Here is a 20,028-nt window from a genome sequence, read left to right as displayed (position 1 = left end):
AGAAAACTTCTCACAAGAAATGAAATGCGTTAGGGTTTTGCTAAGCAACATGCTAAATTAAAACTCCTCATGTAGATTCAAGTTGAGCTGGTGAAAGTTGTAGCTAAGCGACACACAAGCAGCTCTCACCAGTATCAGCGGTGATATCACATTTAGCCTTTGTTTTATTGTTATCACTCATATTTGAATTAGTAATATTATTGATGAAGCAAAAACTGAGTACAGTCACTGCTTGTGACCTGTAATATACCTTTACTCAAGTAGACTACTATACAGTTTTGAGGTCATCTTTACGACTACTCCACTCCATATCAGAGGAAAATATTGCACAGCTCACGTTCTGCATAGATTACTAAACCTATATATTATCTTACAAAATAAGATACATGTATCGGCTATACCAACTGAACAATTGGATCAAAGGAGCCTTCTGCTATAGTAACATTTTTAGGCCTACTTTAAGCAGCTACATTTTGCTGATAATATTATTAAACTTTACTTTCAATGCAGGACTTTTACTTGTGATGGAGTATGCCTTACATTGCGGTTTCTGCTTATAATTATGCCATCACAAGATCTGAATACTTTTACCGCTGATTGAGGAATAACATTACAGTGTGTGGCAGCTTATAACTCGCTGAGAGTATGGATTCTAGTCGGCTGTAATTTAGTTTGAAATGCTGCTATTATGTACAGTCGCCCACAAAAGAAAAGTCTGAAAGAGAGCTGTTGCTCAGCACCTTCTTGCTCTCTGTCTGTCATGTAGCGTTGTTCACAGTGTGTGTTCCCTTCCACCATACAGTGGAATGTCAGAGCAAACACATTTCCTCCGGCCATGTCTGAGTCTATTTAGTCAGCCTGTTGACAAACTGTACACAATATGCAGCCAGTAAACTCCCCCCATCTGCTTTCATTCTCTCTCACTCCCTCTATCTGTTTGGCACGCACATGCATACACACAGGCTGCAGATGTATAATATTTGCTCTATTATAGCAAGTTTCCCCGTGAGGACATGAAATGAGCGCGGGATCCCTTCCCGTCAGCTCCCTGCTACCACCAGCCTTTTTACGCTGCTACGCCATGTCCTTATTTGGAAGTATTTTGAAACAGTACATATTTGTACATTTAGTTTCAGTGGCTTTAGGACCTCTCCGACACTATTTTCTGATTTCCTCAGTCTGGTTTCTTTTATTTCCCCTCCAACACATCCTCCCCTCCCCACCATCCATTCCTCTCCTCCCCTCCCTTTCACTCCCTGTCGAATTGTGTCCTTGACTGAACTCTCTTGCTCACAGTCCCAGACAGCCTGGGCAAAACCCAATACTCATGGAGGCTCTAAAACACACACACACACACACCCTCACACCTCCCATAATCTCTTAAAGAAGCAGTATGCTATAGACAAGATTACCAATGGCAAGAACAGAATGTGTATTTAAATATTTTGCACCTCAGATACGTACATGATATGTAACAGACAGATATACAATTTTTTTCATCACAAAAACCACCAAACAACACAAGACCACAGAAAAAAGAAGGGAGAGAGTGAAAGAAAGAATGGGACCCCGCCAAGACTTTGGTGTCTGGGGAATTTCACTCCTTTTGACCCCACAGGCACGCACACACACGCGCTCACACCAACATAAATGCATACATACACACAAGTACATGCATTACTGCAGTCACGCAAACACACCCTCCTCTGTCTCACATTCGCACACAGAAAACGAGAGTCTCTTTGGGGCCATTGTGTGATTTCAATGTCTCTTTCCCTTGTAGTTAAAACATTAAAACACAGGATGTTGGGTCTCCATGGCGCAGTCCGCTCTCCCCCCAGAGCAGAGAAACCATGGCAGAACGCTGAGGAGAGCGTGTTGATGACGGACCCTCAAAATGAAGCGGGGGCCTCTGGCTTGGAGCTGGAGTCATATGTACAGATGCTGGTATTTCAAGAGCAGAAACTGGTTCAGTCCACTTTTCTCTTATGGGACACAACACAAGGAGTGCACAGAGCAGGACATTTGCTAGGCTCATGGTATTTAAAAAGTTGATTTGGGCTCAGATGCGGTTCACGTTTTGGGGCACAAGACAGAAATGCAGGGTTGGTGAAGGCCGAGTGCAGAACATAGTTGCTGGTTTAGCAGAGGAGGGGAGGTTAAGAGCGAACAGATGACAGAAACAGAAAGAGAGAGTTGTGTGATCGTACATATTGCAGATGTACAGAACAGGCCCAGAAAGATTTGGCGAGATACAGACTTCTGGGAAACGGAGTCCTCTATGTATCACAGCAGGACTTGAAGGGGCAAGGAAATAGGTTTGTCTCTGTCCATCAGCGTCTGGTATTCATCTGTCAGCTCCTCTTGGCCATGCCCTCGTTCCAGCAGAGAGTGTTAGTGAGTGTTCACATGTATGACTGTATGTGTCCATGTATAGGTAGTGTATTAATCTGCACATGCGTGTCTGTGTGTGTCTGTTTCTGTCTGTGTGTGTGTGTGTGTGTGTGTGTGTGTGTGTGTGTGTGCATGCTTGGGTGTATAAATTGCGGTTGATATTGATTGTCAATGCTGGAGAATTAAAGCTTTACTGTCCAAAGCTGGCAGCTAAATTCTCACCCTTCATTTCACAAACTCTACACAAAGAAGTCTCCTTAACAACAAAGGAAAGAAAAAAAAAATCTGTAAAAGCTTGGATTGAGTGCACCTAAAAGAAAAACAGAGGAAGAGAGAAAGAGGTGAAGAGAGAGAGAGAGAGAGAGAGAGAGAGAGAGAGAGAGAGAGAGAGAGAGTAATATGAGACTATGATATTTCCGACAGTTGTAAAATGAAAAGCATACAATGAATTGAACCTTGAAACTATTTTACAAGTCTTAGGGGGGTGCACTGTGGTGGTGTTGCTGTTGTACTCTACTTTTATTGGTTTATATAATTGTACTACAACTTAAGAGTTTACTTTCACTTGAAAACTGTTTTGTGAAATATTTCAGTGCTTCATCATCCAATTAAATATCTAGTAATGATGAGCTTCATAATTTGGTGTATATGTAAAAGGATTAATACATCTTGAAAGTATTTTCTCTACTTATCTTGAATGTCCAATTAAAGAACAATCAATGAACTGCTTTCAAAACAAAAGTATGGTCTTCCTCAGTAATCCGAACTCCTCTGGACATTTATATAAGAGCTCTAGTCGTGGTTTGTTATTTGGTTCTAGGATGGCTTCATTGTGTGTGCGAAAGTTAAATAAACTCACCTGCTGTTACAGGCTGGTGACGCTGAAGCTGTCATCATTGGCCGTGTCCAGGAGCTGGCAGAGCACCCCGCCTCCCTGAGCCGCTTGGGAGGGGTAGCGGTGTCCAATGCCCTGGTAGGATTGGTGGGACAAGGAGTAGCCACCAGTGTCCTCCTGATGGGGCGAGGAGTCCAGGGGAGGTTTGGGGTATGGGGAGTGAGGCAAGGGGCCCTGGCGGTGGCCTGTGCTCATAGCGTGGGGGGTCAGATCCCGCTTGTGGGGGGGCAAGGTCGAGGGAGGGCTGCACTCCTCATAAAGCACAGGTGTTGAGTGGGAGTGGAGGCTGGTACTGGGGTTGGAGTGTGTGAGGGTGGCTAGGTGAGTGTTGGGGTTGGTGTGTGTATTGTGGTGGGGCTGATTGTTGGTGTGGGGGTTTGAGTGGGAGAGGGGGTTACTCTGGAGCAGTGAGGTGGGATGGGTGTTGGTGTGGGGCTGTGCGTTGTGATGGTGTGTGTCATGGAGGGCCGATATCATGTGTGTGTGTGTATTCGCATTTGGGCTAGCGAGCGGATTTCCGTGTGTATTTCCATGAGGACTTGTGTGCGGGTTGCTGTGTGTGTGCACGGCTGAATTTGAGTGTGCGCTGTGCGAGTGCGGGCTGGGGCTGCCGCTGTGCGACGTCTGTCCGTACCAATAGGGGGAGCTGCAGTAGCTGGGAGAGTCATACTGTGAGAACTGTGGGTCTTTTGGAGGGGGGCGATGCGAGGGACTCAGCGCTGTGGCGCAGAGGGGTGTTATCCGTGGTGAGGGAGAGCAGGAGGGGGAGAATGTCCTGGAGGGGACGGGGTGGTAAGACTGGAGTGGAGGAGGGGTGGGCTTGGGAGGGTATGGGGGAGATGAGACACTTGGTGAGAGGGAAGAGGAGGATTCTCCAGGGTATAAAGCTGGATATCGCTCCTCAGAGGAAGGTGTGGAGGGGTGGGCAGAATAAGGGGAGGGGTACTCACAGGGGTCCTGGAGGTAGCTGGAAGGTGGTGCAGGATTGGGAGTGGCCAGGGGAGAGAGGCTACTACTGTCTCCACTGTAATAGTCCAGCCCCTCCTGGAACAGCCCAGACCCCTCTGGACCTCCAGCAGTCGCTGCTCCAGATGAAGAGGCAGCCTTGCCCCGGCCTTTGGCCCCTGAAGGCCGCTCTCTCTGACATGGAGACAAGCCCCCTCGGCCTCCTCTAGACCCTCTGCCCCGTCCTCCAACCCCTCCCCGCTTAGGTCCAGGAGTAGGCGTTGGGGAGGGACTGGATGGGGAATCAGAGTGTAAAGCAGAACCTCCTTCTTTTTCGACTTGTGGGTCAGTCCGTTTCCTTCGACCCCGACCGGGTTTGCTGGTTCCCTGGAAGAGGACGTTCTGGCTCCAGTTATACGAGGGCCCAGAAGCACTCTCATGCCAATCCATCATCAGCTTCTCCAGGCTGGACAGACTTGATTGACCCCCCTCTCCACTAACAGAAGCAGCCTCATTCAGTTTGTACGTGCCACATGTGGAGCTAGGTCCACTACCAGTGGCTGCAGAGCCGAGATGTGAGGAGTCAGAGGAGGATTCTGATAGACTTTCAGGAAAAGGTTGACGCTTGGCCTTCTGGGGGGTGTAGTTTGAGATATCCAAGATGTCTTTGGACTCACTGGACCCATACTCGCTGTAGCCGTGGTACTGAGGCCCGAAGCTGTCTGTTGACCAGCCACCGTAACCTTGTCTGAAAAAAGAAACATAAATATAGCAACACAAATTATGAAAAGCACTTGAGCAAAATGTGTGCACTTATGTGTGCAGATATTTGAATTTCCACTGCTCTTTGTTGCAGTTCCACCAATCAGCAAGAGGAACCGGAGGAGGAAACTGTTAATGCATGTATGTAGATTACTAGCTGGATAAACACAGTGCACGTTTTAGCCCCAAGTCCACTAGTGTCAGGTATCGACTGTTAATTAGGACATAGTGGACATGGTTAAAATTGAAAATGATATGCTGGAGTGAAACATTTGTATTACGTAATTCACATCTCTTTGATCCTGCTGTGGTTGGACTTTAGTTTGTAACTTAACATTTAATCCCTTATTCATTAAAAAACATACCAAGTCAGAATATGTGTGAAAAGGCCACTTGGACATTTCTTGAATTCATTTTTATTTTGTAATGACAGGACGCACAAGGGATTTACCTGTAGCTCCACTGATTGGTGTTGTACTGTTTGTAACCTTCTGAAGAGGAGCTGAAGGGGCTACTTTTGGCCACAGACATGTATCCTCCTCCTGGTGATGTGGGTCCTGTTGACTCCCCCCGCAACATGGAGGAATGACCTACTGCAGGATATCCACTGTAGCCTCGCCTGGCTGCTGTCTGGTAGCTAGAATAACCCATTTGACCAACAGTGGTGGCCTTGCCACTGCTGTGTCCAGATCCATATGCAAAGCTGCAATCTGAGGATCTCTGTGGCACTGCAGAAGAGGAGGAGTAGCCAGATGAGTAGTGGCCAAAAGAGGCGGGATGGGGGGAGCTAGGAGAGTGTGAGAGAGATGGAGGAGTGGATTTGGGATAGGTAGAAGTGGTGGGGGATGTTTGGGCCAGGCTGCTATAGCTGTATGGAGGCCTGGCTGAGGAGCAATGTGTCTGGGATGAACCCTCCACCCCAGAACTTGCACCCTTGGAGCTCCACTTGGGGAACGCAGGGGACCAGCTGTGACCCGCAGCTGGACTGGATGGCTCATAACCAGGGGTGGATGAAGCTTTTCGGTGGTCTGACTGCGAGGAGGAGATGTCCAACAGGTCGGATGAATCATCTGAGTCGAGGAGTGACCGGAAATATCCAGCAAACAGGCTTTGTGAGTCCTCCCCAGCTGGCCCAACTCCTCTGCTTCCTCGTGGACTGCTGTAAGAACCCACCCTTCCAACTTCACAGGAAGAAAAGCCTCCCCTTGGAGATCCACAGAGCTGATACCCACCCAAACCTTTCTCCTTATCTATACCCCCCTCCCCCCAGCCACCTGCCCCATTGGGCCAGTCCTGTCCCGTGGACATCCCCTTCCCTTTACATGCACCATTTTTTCTCACACGTTTCTTCTTGACTACTTTCTCTCCCCCAGACTCAGTCCCTACGATTCCCCCTCCCCTACCACCTGCACCCTTTCCCCTTTTCTTAGGTAATCCATGCTCAGACAAGGGGCCTGGCTTCTGCTTCTTGCCAATGCATTCAAAGAAGTCACTGAATGTGCTCTTATTGCGCTCACTGCCCCCAATCCCCCCAGCTCCTGCTCCACCTCTTCCAGTGCCCCCTCCTCTGCCACCTCGGGGGCGTCTATACCCAGTGAGCCGGTGGAGCAGGGTGGATATTCCAGGATTTTCCAAGGGGGTATGAAAGCTTTCAGGCTCACTGGGTGTCCAGCAGCGTGGGGGAGAGCAGCGGCCAGTGGCAGGGGGCTGGCGGTTTAAAAAGGCCAATTTGGACAGAACATCCCCATACTCTGTTTTCACATCATTAGTATCATTAACATACGATGGATAGGGGGAAGGGAGTTTAGCCCGCCGCCGTCTCTGGGGCTTCTTGGGCTGGTCTCCATTACCGCCAGCATTCCCGGCATTCGGAAGCTCTCCCGGTATTCCTGGCACAGCCTGTTTAGGTGGCCGCCCCCGCCTGCGTTTGAGAATAACCGGTAGTTCTCCAGGAGGGAACATCACCATGACACTCTTTCCATTGTTCTTCATTCGAAGAAGTGCGGTCGGCTCTCGAACTACCTCCGAGCCCTCCAGTCTGCAATCATTGCCTTTTTCTGACCCTGTAACTGTCTCCAAATTGGAAATCTTGTAGCTTTTCTGTCTGCGGCTGAGGCTGACAGGAATGCGAGCCACCTTGACAACAATCTTCCTCACCTGTAAAGCAGAAACCAGCATGAGACATACGCAATTGTAAATTGTATAAACATCTATGCCATACATGGAATGAAACTGTGTGTTATGTCAAGAGAGTAACTACAATGATATGTAACTATAAATGAACTTACACCGACAAAACGTCCACGTCTCCGGTTTTTGGGAGGAGGTACCCCCTCTGCAACAGGCTCCTGCTTCACAGTTAGAGGTGCAGCGATGGTGGATGTGTTTGCAAGTGGGAGATGAGGGGTAGCACCATGAGCCATGGACCGTGCTGCCTGACGCTGTTTCACACTTTTAGGAGCTGCTTTATGGACAGATTTTGGTGCAGGCCTAGACCTGGATTTAGGTCCAGGTTTATGCCCAAGTCTGGGCCCAGGTTTAGGTATAGCTTTAGGTGCAGGTTTGGGTACAGTTAGAGCAAGAGCAATCTCTGTCGGGCAGGGAGCCATGGGGAGATTAGCCTCCACAGAGGAATGCACTTCTTTCTCTCCAACGGCAACCTCCTCCTCTTTAACCCTCCAGATCTTCTCCTCCAATACTTCATCTTCCTCCTCTACTCCCCTCTCCCGTCCTGCTCTCTTCTCCCCATCCTCTAAGTTTCGGCGGAGGCGGGAGGATTTGCGCAGGTGACAGGGAAAGCGGGGACGTCCAGAGCTGCGGAGTGCATACTTCTTCTCTGCCTCCACAGGAAGAGGAGAAGAGTCTGTGTTTGGGTTTGGACCAACAGGGACTGGACAAAAGGTTGAAGGGTTGTCTGTCTCTGCAGTGAGGACTGGGGCAGCCCGCTGATTGGTGGAGGCAGGATGATTGCCAAGTTCCAAAGGCAGGGGTTGAGGTGAGGTTGTGTGTATGGCCTCTGGTGTGATAGTCCTGGAGTGTTCAGGTCCTACAGAACCCTTAGGCGGGTTGATTTCCATGTGTCCACAATTATCCATGTGTGCTTTCGAAACAGCCTGTGCGTGCACATCCGGGTCAATGTGCGTTTGCATGTCCCTAACTGTCTCTGCAAATGTATGTGTCTCGCGCGGGCAGGTGCTGTGCCCCAGCCTTCTTTGTTGATGGAGGCCGTTCGCCACGGCTGAAGGAGAGGAGGGAAAGAGGTCGGAGGTCACTGGTGCCAGTCCATTTTTAGAGGGATCCTGGGACCCCTCCTGGAGCCCGAGTTCCCTGGTCCAGAGCTCAGCCCCTGCCAGCCCCTCCAGCTCCCCCACACACGCTTTTTCCTCTGCTTGAGTCCCACCACAGCCTACTGGAGCCCCAGTTTGGCCTGAATGTAGGCGATCTGACAAGCCACTCATTCAGTGAGGAAAGACGGATGTTTTCTGATGTATGAAAATGTGTGTTTCTTCTTTGTAAGTCTCTTCCTCTAACAACAGGAAAGATGATTCAATGACCTGAGGACAGAAATAAAAACAGCATTGTAAAAAAAAAAAAATTGTATTATAATATATTATAAAAATCATCAACTGGATAGGAAGTAGACAAATGTGTTAACAATTCCTTGTTGCATTTAAGACATTTCATCTAAACTCCTTGCTGCTAAATATATTCGTCATCAAACACTCAAAAATTTAAATCAAACATTTGCAGCACAGATTAAATTGTGGCTGTGTGATCGATTTTTTGGCAATGGGCCATGCAGCTAATTCGTAACGCACTCTATTCTATTTACTGTGCCACCCACACAGCAGCATTACAACATTAGATTACATTTACCATTCATACCCGGCTCAATTGGTTGCTTTTACCGAATGGTTGTGGCGCGGATTCCGATTTTGATTCTGAGTTGAGCCTCACTCTGTGTCTGCCTGACTGGCTCTGTTCTGCAGGGGATCATTGGGTCATCAATACTGCAGTGGAGTGCTCAAATACTACTCTCTCACCCCTCTGCTCCTGTCTTTTGCCCATGGTTGCTAGAGTGAGAGAGACAGACAGACAGACAGAGGAAGGGATAGTGTGTTGAAAAAAGCGGGAGAAATGGTGAGTGTGTGTGGGGGGGGGGGGGGGGGGGGAGGAGTGAGGAGTGAGGAGGAGGGTGGAGCAGAAAGAAAAAGAGAATAAGAGATTAGTACATGATGTCACAGCATGCATCATCAGACCAGACTATAATCAGTATTTTGGTGAGGGCTGCACCATCTCACATCAGACGCTTTTATTTTGGAGGATGACTTGCAATACACATTTTCTATCTCTATTTTCTAACTTAATTTCCTCGGTTCCAGCAGATTGAAAGTGCACATGTAAAACAGTGCCACCTCAGCTGTTCTGCTGGAGTTTCAATGTGCTCCATAACAAACACTGTGGACCATCACTACATGATGAAGACCATGTTCACAGAATCATGTATTGTTTTGTGGGATTGAGTGAGTTGTGCCGCTTTTTTTTTTTTCAATCCCACCATATTTGTGTGAGTAGATGCACATGTTGTAAAAATCCTCAAATTACAATAAGCAGTTGAGTAGTGGTGAAAAGCACACAGGACTCACACAGCACGCCACATTTCGCCAAAACGATGGAAATACATTCCAAAGCACAAGACTTGGACGGTGCAACGAGAACGTGTGAATAATCGCAGCCAGCAGGGGGAAGCAGAGAGGTGATGAATAGAGGTGTTGAGAGGATGGAGAGATGAAGGTGACAGAAAGACAGGAACTATAGAGGGATTATGGAAACCCGGAGCAGAGGGGAAATGGATGTACAGACTGCCAGAACACACACAAGTCGTACGGAATCTGCTATCAGACTCACACATGACTGCACACATTCAAAAACAAACACAAGTATATGCGTGCCACACTTGGGCGCATATACACGAACGGCTGCCTCCGACACTGTACCACACTCTGCACATACAAAACAATCTTGTCCATCCTCAGATCTCTCTGCCTCCCTCGCCAACATATGGTCCTGATTAGGAGGGAGGGAGTGGGACAGAGAGTGAGGCAGAAAGAAAGAGGGGGACAAGGAGGGGAGGGGGTAAAAGACACGAATAAGTGCAAGAATGGGTGAGAGAGTATGAAAGAGGGCGAGGGACAGAAGAAGAGCAGGGAGGGGAAAGACGCGATTGAGAAAAGGAAAGGATAGTAAGCTGGGCAGAGGCAGACAGATAAAAAAAAGGAGGAGGAGGTAGAAAAAGTTGGTGAGCGGAAGAAAGAGAAGGAGGAGGAGTATGAGAGTTTTGCTCTAGCAGAGTTTAGGGCTGCACACATGGAGCAGACCAACCTCAACATTCTGCTGCTCTGAGGAATGACACAACTAGGACAAACACACATGGAGATGAACACACAACACACACACACAACACGTACTTTCTTTAACCCCCCTCACCCACTCCCTCTCGTGCCCAGTGCCGTCTCCCTGCCTCTCTTCTCTCCCATTCTCTCTCTCACTTTCTCTCTCGTCTAATTAACAGCGTTCCTTAATTAAGGCTCCATCTGACCGGTGTACGGGAGAGGGAGGAGAACACATGCTTTAATTAAACATTGCTGCACATGTGCTCACACAGACATGCGCGCCCTGTCACTCACAGACACACAAAGACACATGCAAATGTGCCCCCACAGCTTCATCCTCCCACACACTCGCACATCGATTTGCACATAAAGACATGCATGCCGCAGACACACACACACACACACACACACACACACACACACGCAGACACGTATGTAGTCATGCACGATCACACACAAAACAAAGACACACATGCAAATATCTCTCCACTGCGCTCCCCGGGGGGGGGGGGGGGGGGGGGGTATTCTGACAGAGCTTAGATACCAGCCAATCAAACGCTCCCACTATGATTCATTGTTTAAGCAAACACTCCTGGCATCCATCAGCTGCCATTCCAACATATTCATCCTCATACGTAGCAAATGCGTTTTTTGGTGCATTTTACTGTGAATGGCTCAGTGGCGTAGCATTGTGTCTGTGAGAGCAGCCGATGGTGTGCGCTGCTCCCACATGATGATCTGTTGAACCTGTTTCACAAAGAGCAGCTCTCCTATGACGGTTGTTTGAAAATGTTTGATCTTGTATGTTTCTTATCTGCGCGTTAAAGTTTGTTGGTGCTGTTATGCGCCAGAGAGTGTATGTGCGCACATGCCAGTGGGAAATCAGAGATGAGAACTTTGGGCAGTTGCCCTGTTGTGCATAGTCTGAGAGGAACAATCATTCTGTACATGGTAGCTGTACAGCATATCTATTCTCTCCCCATCTATCTCACTGCCACAAAGGCTTGCAGACTCACAGGCCTGCCAGCAGCAACCCTCAATGAGGAACTAGACCCTGTGTGCGTGTGTGTCTGTGTGTGTGTGTGTGTCTGTGTCTGTGTGTGAGAGAGAGAGAGAGAGAGAGAGAGAGAAAGAGAGAGAGAGAATGGATATGTGTGTGTGCTCGCACGCATATGTGTGTGTCTCTGCGAGTGCACGTGTATGAGTGTGTCTTCCTGGGTGTGTTTGTAAAAAGCACTCACCGAGCTCTAACGGGTGTGCAGTTGTTGCTAAGAGACAGGCAGCAGCACCGAAACAAGCATGGGGGGGGGAAAGGGAGGGGGGGACATGGAGGGGAGAGAGAAAGAGAGAGAGGTGGTGAGGGGAGGAGGGGGGGAGCTCCACAGAGAGGTTTAGACAGATAAGAAGAAGAGGGGATAAAACAGAGAGAGATGGAGAAAGTGTATGTGAGGCCAAGAGAGAAGAGGGGGGGGGGGGGGGGGGTCCACAGAGACTGAGTGACACCGGTGTGTCATGGTGTATTCCAGGTAATAAACGTCTGTCTGGCTTCGTCATTGAAACATTACACATCACATGACACAGCAGCACTTTATAGTGGCCACTGAACTGTAAATATTTGACACTCACTGTAAATACTTAATCATGAATTCTAGGCCTCTAAGTATTTTTTTTTTCTACGTATTGGCGTCTATATGCGTAGAAAAAAAATGAAATAGAAATGTCTTTGTAATGCATATTGATGTGACGTTTGAGGATAAAAAAAACAACTTTATTCATCTCCAGCAGCATTACAGAACATCAGAATGAACATAATTTAAGATAAGCACAAACTATATCGTACCTTGACATCACTGCTGTCAAGACCACCTAAACCGAGACCAAGTCAAGACCAGGACCACAGTGTATCAAGACCGAGACAAGACAAAGACCTTGAGGGACTGAGACCAAGTCAAGACCAGGACCACAGTGTATCAAGACCGAGACAAGACAAAGACCTTGAGGGACTGAGACCAAGTCAAGACCAGGACCAGACCAGTTTGCAGTTTTGGTATAGAGGCAGACTGTGTACTTTCCACTAAACTGTCCTTTCTTTATGTTTATTTTCTAAGTTCAGACAAAAGTTTGACGTGGTCCCAGGTGTCTCAATCAGTGTTACATTGCAGAATTTACATACTGCTGTGTATTTCCTTTTAAACTCTTTGTCGTTTAGCTATATTTCAATTCTACAGTAAAGACTTTGCTGACATCTCCTCCACCTCTTGTCTCCCGAGTTCACTTTGCTGTAGTGGGTGTGAAGGGCGGCAGGGAGGGGCGACAGCCAATAATAGTAACAAATATTTCAAATTACAAATGCGTAAAAAGTTATTGGTTGCATTTGAAGCAAGAAGTTTTACATACAATCACAGTAATGATAACGAATAAATCAGACAATGCACTGGCTATTTAGTGATACCCCCAGAGTTGTGGTCATGACAAGACGAGACATTGAAAAAGTCAAAATCTTGAGTATTAGGACATTATCTTGAACCGATACTGTTGATTGACAGGTTGTATTTAAAGGCTTTTATCTTTCTTCCCACTGAGGAGAGAAAGTTTTCTATATTTACTCGATATTCAGCCAAAATGTGTAAAGTTTTAATTCAACTCAAATAACAACAAAATAACCAAAAAAAAAGCAAAGTTGAAGATATCTGGTCTTGCCTCGACTGCAGAGCGTTGTAGCCCAACAGGCTGTAACACTGAACAGCTAGAATTTAAGCACATCCAAACTTAACAGACCTGGGTTTTTGGAGAGCTTGCGGTGTGTGTTAGTGTGCCAAAGAGGGGCGAGGAATGTGAGACACATACATCGCACTACTGGAGCCGGCATGCTTGCACACAAATTACCAACAGCAACCTTCAAAGACAAAACTAAACTTTTGGGGCTTTGGTGAGCTGCAGCTCCATGCAAACTCACGTCAGTCAAACAGAGACAGTCCAACTAACACTTGCACTTACACACAGACCCTCCCCGCCCCACATCCACTCACACTCTCCTTCACTCTGACCTCTCTCCTCCACCACCCAAAAAAAACCCCCACTCCCACCTCCCCAGCTGCAGGAAATTCCTAATGATCTCCATCATCAGTGTGCGTGCTGTATCTCCTGCCAAGAGTAAGCATGTGCACGCACGCACGCACGCACGCAACAAACACACACACACAAAGCATATAAATGAGCAGAGAGCAACACATAAACCATATGCAGACAAACAAAAAGGCAGACAGACGTTCAGACGGACAGACACACACACATCTAACGTAAACAGACTTCACACAGACCAGATAGTGGCTGCTCAGCCAAGGATGTACACGGGGGACTGGAAGAAGTAGCTCCAAACACGAGTCAACAAAAAACCAGGACCCCCCACCCCCGTCTGACTGTCTCTCTCCTGTTGTTTCTGCAGGAACCTACATGCTGTAGTTATTTTAAGACGAGGAGGACTGTATTACCCCTTCCTCTTCCTCATACACCCCCCTCCTCACTTCTCTTCCTCACTGTTCCCTCTCTCATCCCTCTAGCAACCCCCCCCCCCCCCCCCCACACACACACACCTCCCGCCCCTAGTTTCTCTCCCACAACACACGCTCCCACTCCCCAAATCATCTTCAGCTCAGCCTGACACACTCTCTCTCCTCTCTCTCTCTCTCTCTCTCTCCTGCAGGCAGTTTCCTGGCGCTGCTAATGGCCGCCCCTCCGTCAGGTCATGTGACTAACCGCGCCAGCTGGGAACAGCTAGGAGTGTGCACATGTGCGCACTCAAAAACACATACGGGATTAAGCACAAACAAGGATAGGCAGGGATACGTCTAGAAACACACACAAACACATGCAAATACAGGAGGATGAAACCAACCACTTAGGTGAAAACAGAAAAACTCCCACTTAGTTTTCACACACACACACACACACACACACTGAAACACACGTGTGTACTCAATGTAGTCACGCTGGCGAGAACTCACAGGCGCACTTAAAATCCTCACACACAGTCACGCATATCTACCTCACACACAGAGGACACACAAACCAGATGCTTGGACCCCGACACACACTCAGACCTTGAGGCCAGTGTTTTGGAGAGGGGCCTCTGTGCTGCGGCCCTGACTTCCTGACTCCTCCTCCTCCTCCCTCCATACTCCTGTTCCACAGTTGCTGTGGGAGACGCTGCTGCAGCTCCCGTTGCCAAGGAGAAGGCTGCTGGCTGTTTGAACAACAATGGCCGCCTTGTGAACATTCCAACTGTAGGTACTGACAGCCCATCAGCCGCAGCCTTAACATACACAGCGCTCAAAGCGCACACGTAGACGCACGCATGCTGCTCACAATACACACCGACGCCACTGTACTGTACTGTACCTCTCGGATTCTTGGACTCGCGCCTGAACGAGGTAACACTCTCACACACAAACACAACCAGGCATGCACAAAGAAACACACACATACACGTCTGTGCACGCTCTAAGAAATTATGACTTCTGCTGAGAGGATAAGAAACCCTTCTTTCCCTCTGTCTACCTGCATCTCCCGACCATCTCTCTCTCTCTCTCTCACACACACACACACACATTCAGTGCGCAGTACATTCATCCATCTTCCCCCTTCTCCCCGACTACTCTCTGTCTTTTTCTCTTATCTCTTTCTCTCTCCTCCCCCTCCACAGCCTCCTGCTTTCACTCTCTCACTCGCTCATCCCTGCCTCTCTCTCCCTTTCTGTCTCAGGAAGTGTGTGTTCTCACTCTCACGCACACATACACTATCATCCTGGCACACACACCACACACACATATGTGGAGGACACACATTCACACAGAGAGAGAGGCACACACAATCTCTTTCTCTCCTGGAAGGTAGCGAATCTTTTCATCCCTTGGGGGCATACACTTCCTTAGAGAAGGAGGGAAATGGGAAAGAAGAAAGGGAACTAAAAAAATAGAGTAGAACGGGCAAGAGAGGAAGAGGAGGAGGAAGCAGAGGAAGGGAGGGAGAGAAGATAGGAAGGGAAGAGGGTGAAAACTATATTCACGGCGGGGATTTATAGACAGACCTCTGAGTGCTCTGATTATCTGTTCATATTGATGGGACGACATTGAAGGCACGCTGGTGGAACGTTGAGACGGTGCTGAAGCCAAATTGAGTATGTGTGTGTGTTGGGGGGGGGGGTGTTGAGGAGAATCACTAACAAGTCTCTGCTTATCCTCTGACTCACTGTTTTTAACACACATACCCCGACACATGTGTATGCACACTCACACGCTGCTAAAAACAAAGATAACTCTAACGCACAACACAGAACATGTGTAAGTATGTTGATCTGCAGATAGATGTGTGTGTTGTGTGCCAGACACCGAGAGATGCTTTGTGTGTGTGTGTGTGTGTGTGTGTGTGTCGGCGTGTTTTCCCCATCTCTCGCTCCTCTTTAATAATTGAGCTGATTCTGTCCAGCTTGTTAGGGAGGTACACAGCAGCTTCACACTCTGTCTTTCTCTCCTTCTCGTCCTCTCATGCACTCCATCTCTCCCTCCTCATCCTTCCATCTTGCCGCTCTCCCTTCATTTATCACTCCTTCTCCTTCCTGACCCCTCCGTCCTCTCTCCCTCTCTCCCTCCCGACTCTCAGTCCCTTCCCCCAGCTCTCCTCTCCCTCTTTCTTCGCAAATCCCTCCTGTTCTTTGACCTCTCCCTCGCCTCTCGCAGTTTCACCCCCCTCCAACCCCCCTCCACCCCGCTGCCCTCCATCATCCCTCTCCTCTTGTCTCCCTCTCTCCATCCTCTGGAGGTGAGAGGTCGAAGCTTCCTCTCCGCTGTCAGACTAAAACCGGCTGTAACCAGCCCTGTGGAGGGGGGGGGGGGGGTAGTTGGTGTGAGGGAGACAAGGAGAATGAGGAGGTAGGTGATGAGGGACGTATAGGAAAGGTGCAGGAGAGAGGGAGGTGGAAGTGGAAAGAGAAGAAGGGAGTCACTGGAGGACAGATACAGGGGGGGGGGCAGAGGGCTTAAAAAAAAAAGGGAAGGAGGCAAGAGAAAAGAGAAGGGGAGATTTCTTCTATTGAGTCAGTGCCTTTGACGCGGAGGAGCCGTTTTATGAATGTATCGTGTGGGAGGTGACAGAATGGAGCATACAAACACTGCTTACACAAATTCTAAATGGTTAGTGTGTGTGTGTGTGTGTGTGTGTGTGTGTGTGTCTGTGTGTGTGTGTCTGTGTGTGTGTGTGTGTGTGTGTGTGTGTGTGAGGTGAACCACGTTTACCTGCCTGTGGCAAAAGCTATTTCACTTCAGGTGACGATTAGATTAATAGGAGTCGTAAAAGACAGGACCCTTCACTCCAAGGACAAAGTAATGACTTACTCTTTTTAGCCAGTAGCTCGTCGCTTAAAGTGGAAAATATTAAAAGTTGTAAAATATTCCTGAAATGTCAAATTACTCAATACTAAAATAAGAGGTCTTATAGGATATAGAGATGTTTTTTAACAGAAGACAATGGAAACAGCAGCAGAGGAAACATTACATTTAAATATTACGCTTAAAGCCATCTTCTGATAGCTCTAAGCCATCACAATATAGCTCTAAGCTCTAGCAAACCAGATTTTGTCACTATTAATAGATTGTTTATGTGAATCTGTGACCTAAAATCAATTCCTCGTGTATTTTTGGGAGGCATTACAGGTGCTGAGTAACAATGGACTGACTCATTCACAACACTGGTGTAAATTCCCTTTTCTTAAATGGCAGAAATATATCTTTTGGGAAGAGTTCAAAGGGGGAGGGGGGTGCCAGAATGATCTTCAACTGACTTTCACTAATCATCTGTAACCCCCCCCCCCCCCCCCAAAAAAAGCTCTTTGTTGCATTTGACAAATCCTGTGCACAGCTAGAAGCCAAATTCCTAAAAATGAGATGCTTTGTAGTTGTGCGGAGAAGCCTGGGATTGTTTTTGGAGAATGAGCGTTTGAACAGACTCTGGTAGGAAACCCGTTCTGATTTAGATTACTGAAGCTCTGTCTGGTGGCAGGTTTGTGTGGTCTCATAAGACGGATTCAGTCTCTTTAAACTGCCTCTAAACCACTATACCCCCTTCATTCAACAGGTTGCACCATCCTCAACATCTCTGAAAACTTCCCAAAACACCAGGACATCAGTGAAAGTCGATTGTGTGTCCACTCTGTCTTCTTCATCTTCATCACGACCTCCATATCAAGAGGACATCTGACTACATCAACCTCACATGCTGATAGGCAGAGAGAGAGAAACAGGTGATTGGTTGAGCTGTCGGCTGTCATATCGGCAGGGTGTATCTTTGTGACACTGCAACACACACACACACACACACACACACACACAGGCTTGTCACTGCCATCAACCCACACGCCTACGAACTGCAGCAAGGCGCAAACAAAAGGTACTTACACACACACACACACACACACACAGATGGAAGTACATGCACGCTTACACAAACACACACACACAGCTTTGAGACGAGCTGTGGAGTGTTAGGTGCGCTGACCCTGCCAATGAGGACAGGAGGAACATCAACGGAGCTACAAGGCCGTTGCTATGACAACTAGCCCCGCTCACACAGGTAGGAAGCACAATAGGGCCTAAGCTGTTATATGTTCACATTCTCCGTTCCCCCCCCCCCCCCCCTTACACACAGGGCCATGCACTCAAGACAAAGTCTATCAGACGGCGGCTGCATGCCAAGGTAAGGCCATATTTCCTTTTCATTCCAGCATTCCGAGCGCTGAAATTATTCATTATGTCCAAGTGAACCTGCCAATAAGAGAACTCACTCTTTAAACCAGCGAATGAGAGCGTGAGACATGGCTGAGTGTGAGACAGACACACAGACCGAGCATCACTCTGCATACTAACGGCACCTGCACTAGGGTAGCCTGTGCACGTCTCTGAGGGGCCCTTAAATAACGAACTGTCACTGCCCAGACATCGACATTGACTTCTCTCTCCCTCTCATCCTCTCTCCCTCTCCTCCCTTCATGCACTCTTTTCTTCCCTTTGTCACCCCCCCTCACAGACGAGAGCTGATAATCACCACCATGAGCACGCCTTGTCTCTCCAGCACATTGGCCCTGTTGCCACTGCAGGATGTGCTACTGCTGCTGCTGCTGTGTCCTGCCTATAACTGCCCTGACAACTCAGGGGGGCCGCCGGGATGGAAACCCCGGGACTGGATGGATGCTCACCGGTTAACCTTGGTGTCTCCTGTTTCTATGTAAAGAAAACACCTGTCCAACATCAGGAGCTGGACTCACAGTCAAAGCTCTGGTATGTGTCGCTGGCATGTAAATTCAGTATTAGAAAAGTCAACCCACAGAGGTAGCAAATAAACAAAACAAGTGTCTGTGTGTGTGTGTGTGCCATTACCTGGGGAGGTACTGTATCCTGCTGCCCTGCCTACGCTGTATGTAAATTCAGTGATAATGAAGGTAATGGTTGAGAAGAATGTAGATACTCAAAAAAAAAAACACGTTGGGGTTAAAAGGGTTCATTGCGCGCACATTTAACCACATTACGTGTGTGTGCGTTGTATGTATGTGTGTGCGCGTGTGTGAGCATCATCATACACGCTGCATGCCCACAGTAAAGCCCAGATGACCCAGCAGCACGAGCAGTGCGAATGAAGAGCTCGGTCCGTTAGCGGCATCGATGAGGTTAATGTAAAAAAAAAAAACTCAAAAGGAAACGTAACCAGAGGTGCGCAGCACAACTGGCTGAGCGGACAGTAAGCAATTGTTTGGTGTTGTGTACACAAGACGCTGCACGCGCACTCACCAGGGGAGAGAGAGAGAGTCTGGGGGGCTCGCGCTGGCTGCTGGAGCTGTTGCGGTGTCAACGTTGGCTGGCGGGGGCTGTGGGCTCGCGCAGCTGTCGGTGACGGTGCTTCGCTCCTCTCCTCTCCCGGGTCACGGAGCCGTTGCCTTGACGGCTGCAGCCGTCAGCGAGCAGCATGTCCCCTTCATTTGGGCTCCCCGCGTCGGAGGGAGATAGCCCTCCCGCATCAATGTAAACGTTGTCTCCTCCTGCCGTCGCGCGCCACCGTCTCGTGCGGCTCAATGGAAAAACCGCTCCTCTGGCTCACATCAATATCTGCACCCGCAAAGATGGGAAAGCAAAAAACACAATAGGAAGGAGAAAAAAATTTAAAATGGTGAACTGGGACGTTGGTTCACAATCTGGTCCCCAATTTAGGTAATGACATAACCGCACTCGAGCCCTGTGCTCCGGTTTTGGTGACAGGCACGGGACTCCCCAGTATGCGGGAGGCGAAAATCGACCGTGCGCCCGTGCGTCTCTGCCTCTGCAATTCCAGCTCTCTCTGTCTCTCGTGCGCCCCAGTCTCCGCTGTGGCTCTCCAACGTGCCTGGCTGTCAAAACCATCCGGGCATCCGTAGCTGGCCTCACTTTACACCTGTGGAATTGTGGGAAAAGTAGTTTCCTGAAGAGCGAGCATGAATGGGGGAGTCAGTGAAGAGAGCGAGAGACAGACGAGAGTGGGAGTGGGTGGAATTTCGGAGTGCTGCTAATAGTTTCCAGAGCCACAGATCGCAATAACACTAAGAATATCCGATGATATTTT

At 48.5% G+C, this 20,028-nt stretch overlaps 1 protein-coding gene across 2 annotated transcripts; it reads right to left on the bottom strand.

Annotated features, from left to right (window-relative positions):
• Nucleotides 1-1,408: 1,408 nt before the first annotated feature.
• ahdc1 (AT hook, DNA binding motif, containing 1) lies at nt 1,409-19,786 on the bottom strand. Of its 2 annotated transcripts, XM_076106342.1 has the most exons (6): nt 19,224-19,786; nt 8,905-9,069; nt 7,285-8,550; nt 5,448-7,153; nt 3,254-4,982; nt 1,409-2,704 (listed from the first exon to the last, which is right to left on the bottom strand). In XM_076106342.1, the coding sequence occupies exons 3-5, from the start codon at nt 8,452-8,454 to the stop codon at nt 3,260-3,262; spliced, it is 4,599 nt and encodes a 1,532-aa protein (XP_075962457.1). In that variant the 5' UTR covers nt 8,455-8,550; nt 8,905-9,069; nt 19,224-19,786; the 3' UTR covers nt 1,409-2,704; nt 3,254-3,259. The 2 variants fall into 2 exon arrangements, with proteins under 2 accessions (XP_075962457.1, XP_075962458.1); XM_076106343.1 differs by lacking the exons at nt 8,905-9,069; nt 19,224-19,786 and having other exon boundaries at nt 7,285-8,882.
• Nucleotides 19,787-20,028: the final 242 nt, after the last annotated feature.

The sequence above is a fragment of the Anarhichas minor genome, unplaced genomic scaffold, assembly GCF_050575085.1.
Source record: "Anarhichas minor isolate MPS153535 unplaced genomic scaffold, ASM5057508v1 ptg000033l, whole genome shotgun sequence".
Classification (NCBI taxonomy): Eukaryota; Metazoa; Chordata; class Actinopteri; order Perciformes; family Anarhichadidae; genus Anarhichas; species Anarhichas minor.
This window is presented reverse-complemented; position numbering and strand designations above follow the sequence as displayed.

Bases quoted from the DNA above. Each gene is read 5' to 3' on its own strand.
- ahdc1 (XM_076106342.1), bottom strand. From the start codon at position 8,454: ATGAGTGGCTTGTCAGATCGCCTACATTCAGGCCAAACTGGGGCTCCA. The intron at 7,154-7,284 runs GTAAGTTCATTT...TCTGCTTTACAG, and splicing joins GACGTGGACGTTTTGTCGGT to GTGAGGAAGATTGTTGTCAA. The intron at 4,983-5,447 runs GTAAATCCCTTG...TTCTTTTTTCAG, and splicing joins ACCAATCAGTGGAGCTACAG to ACAAGGTTACGGTGGCTGGT.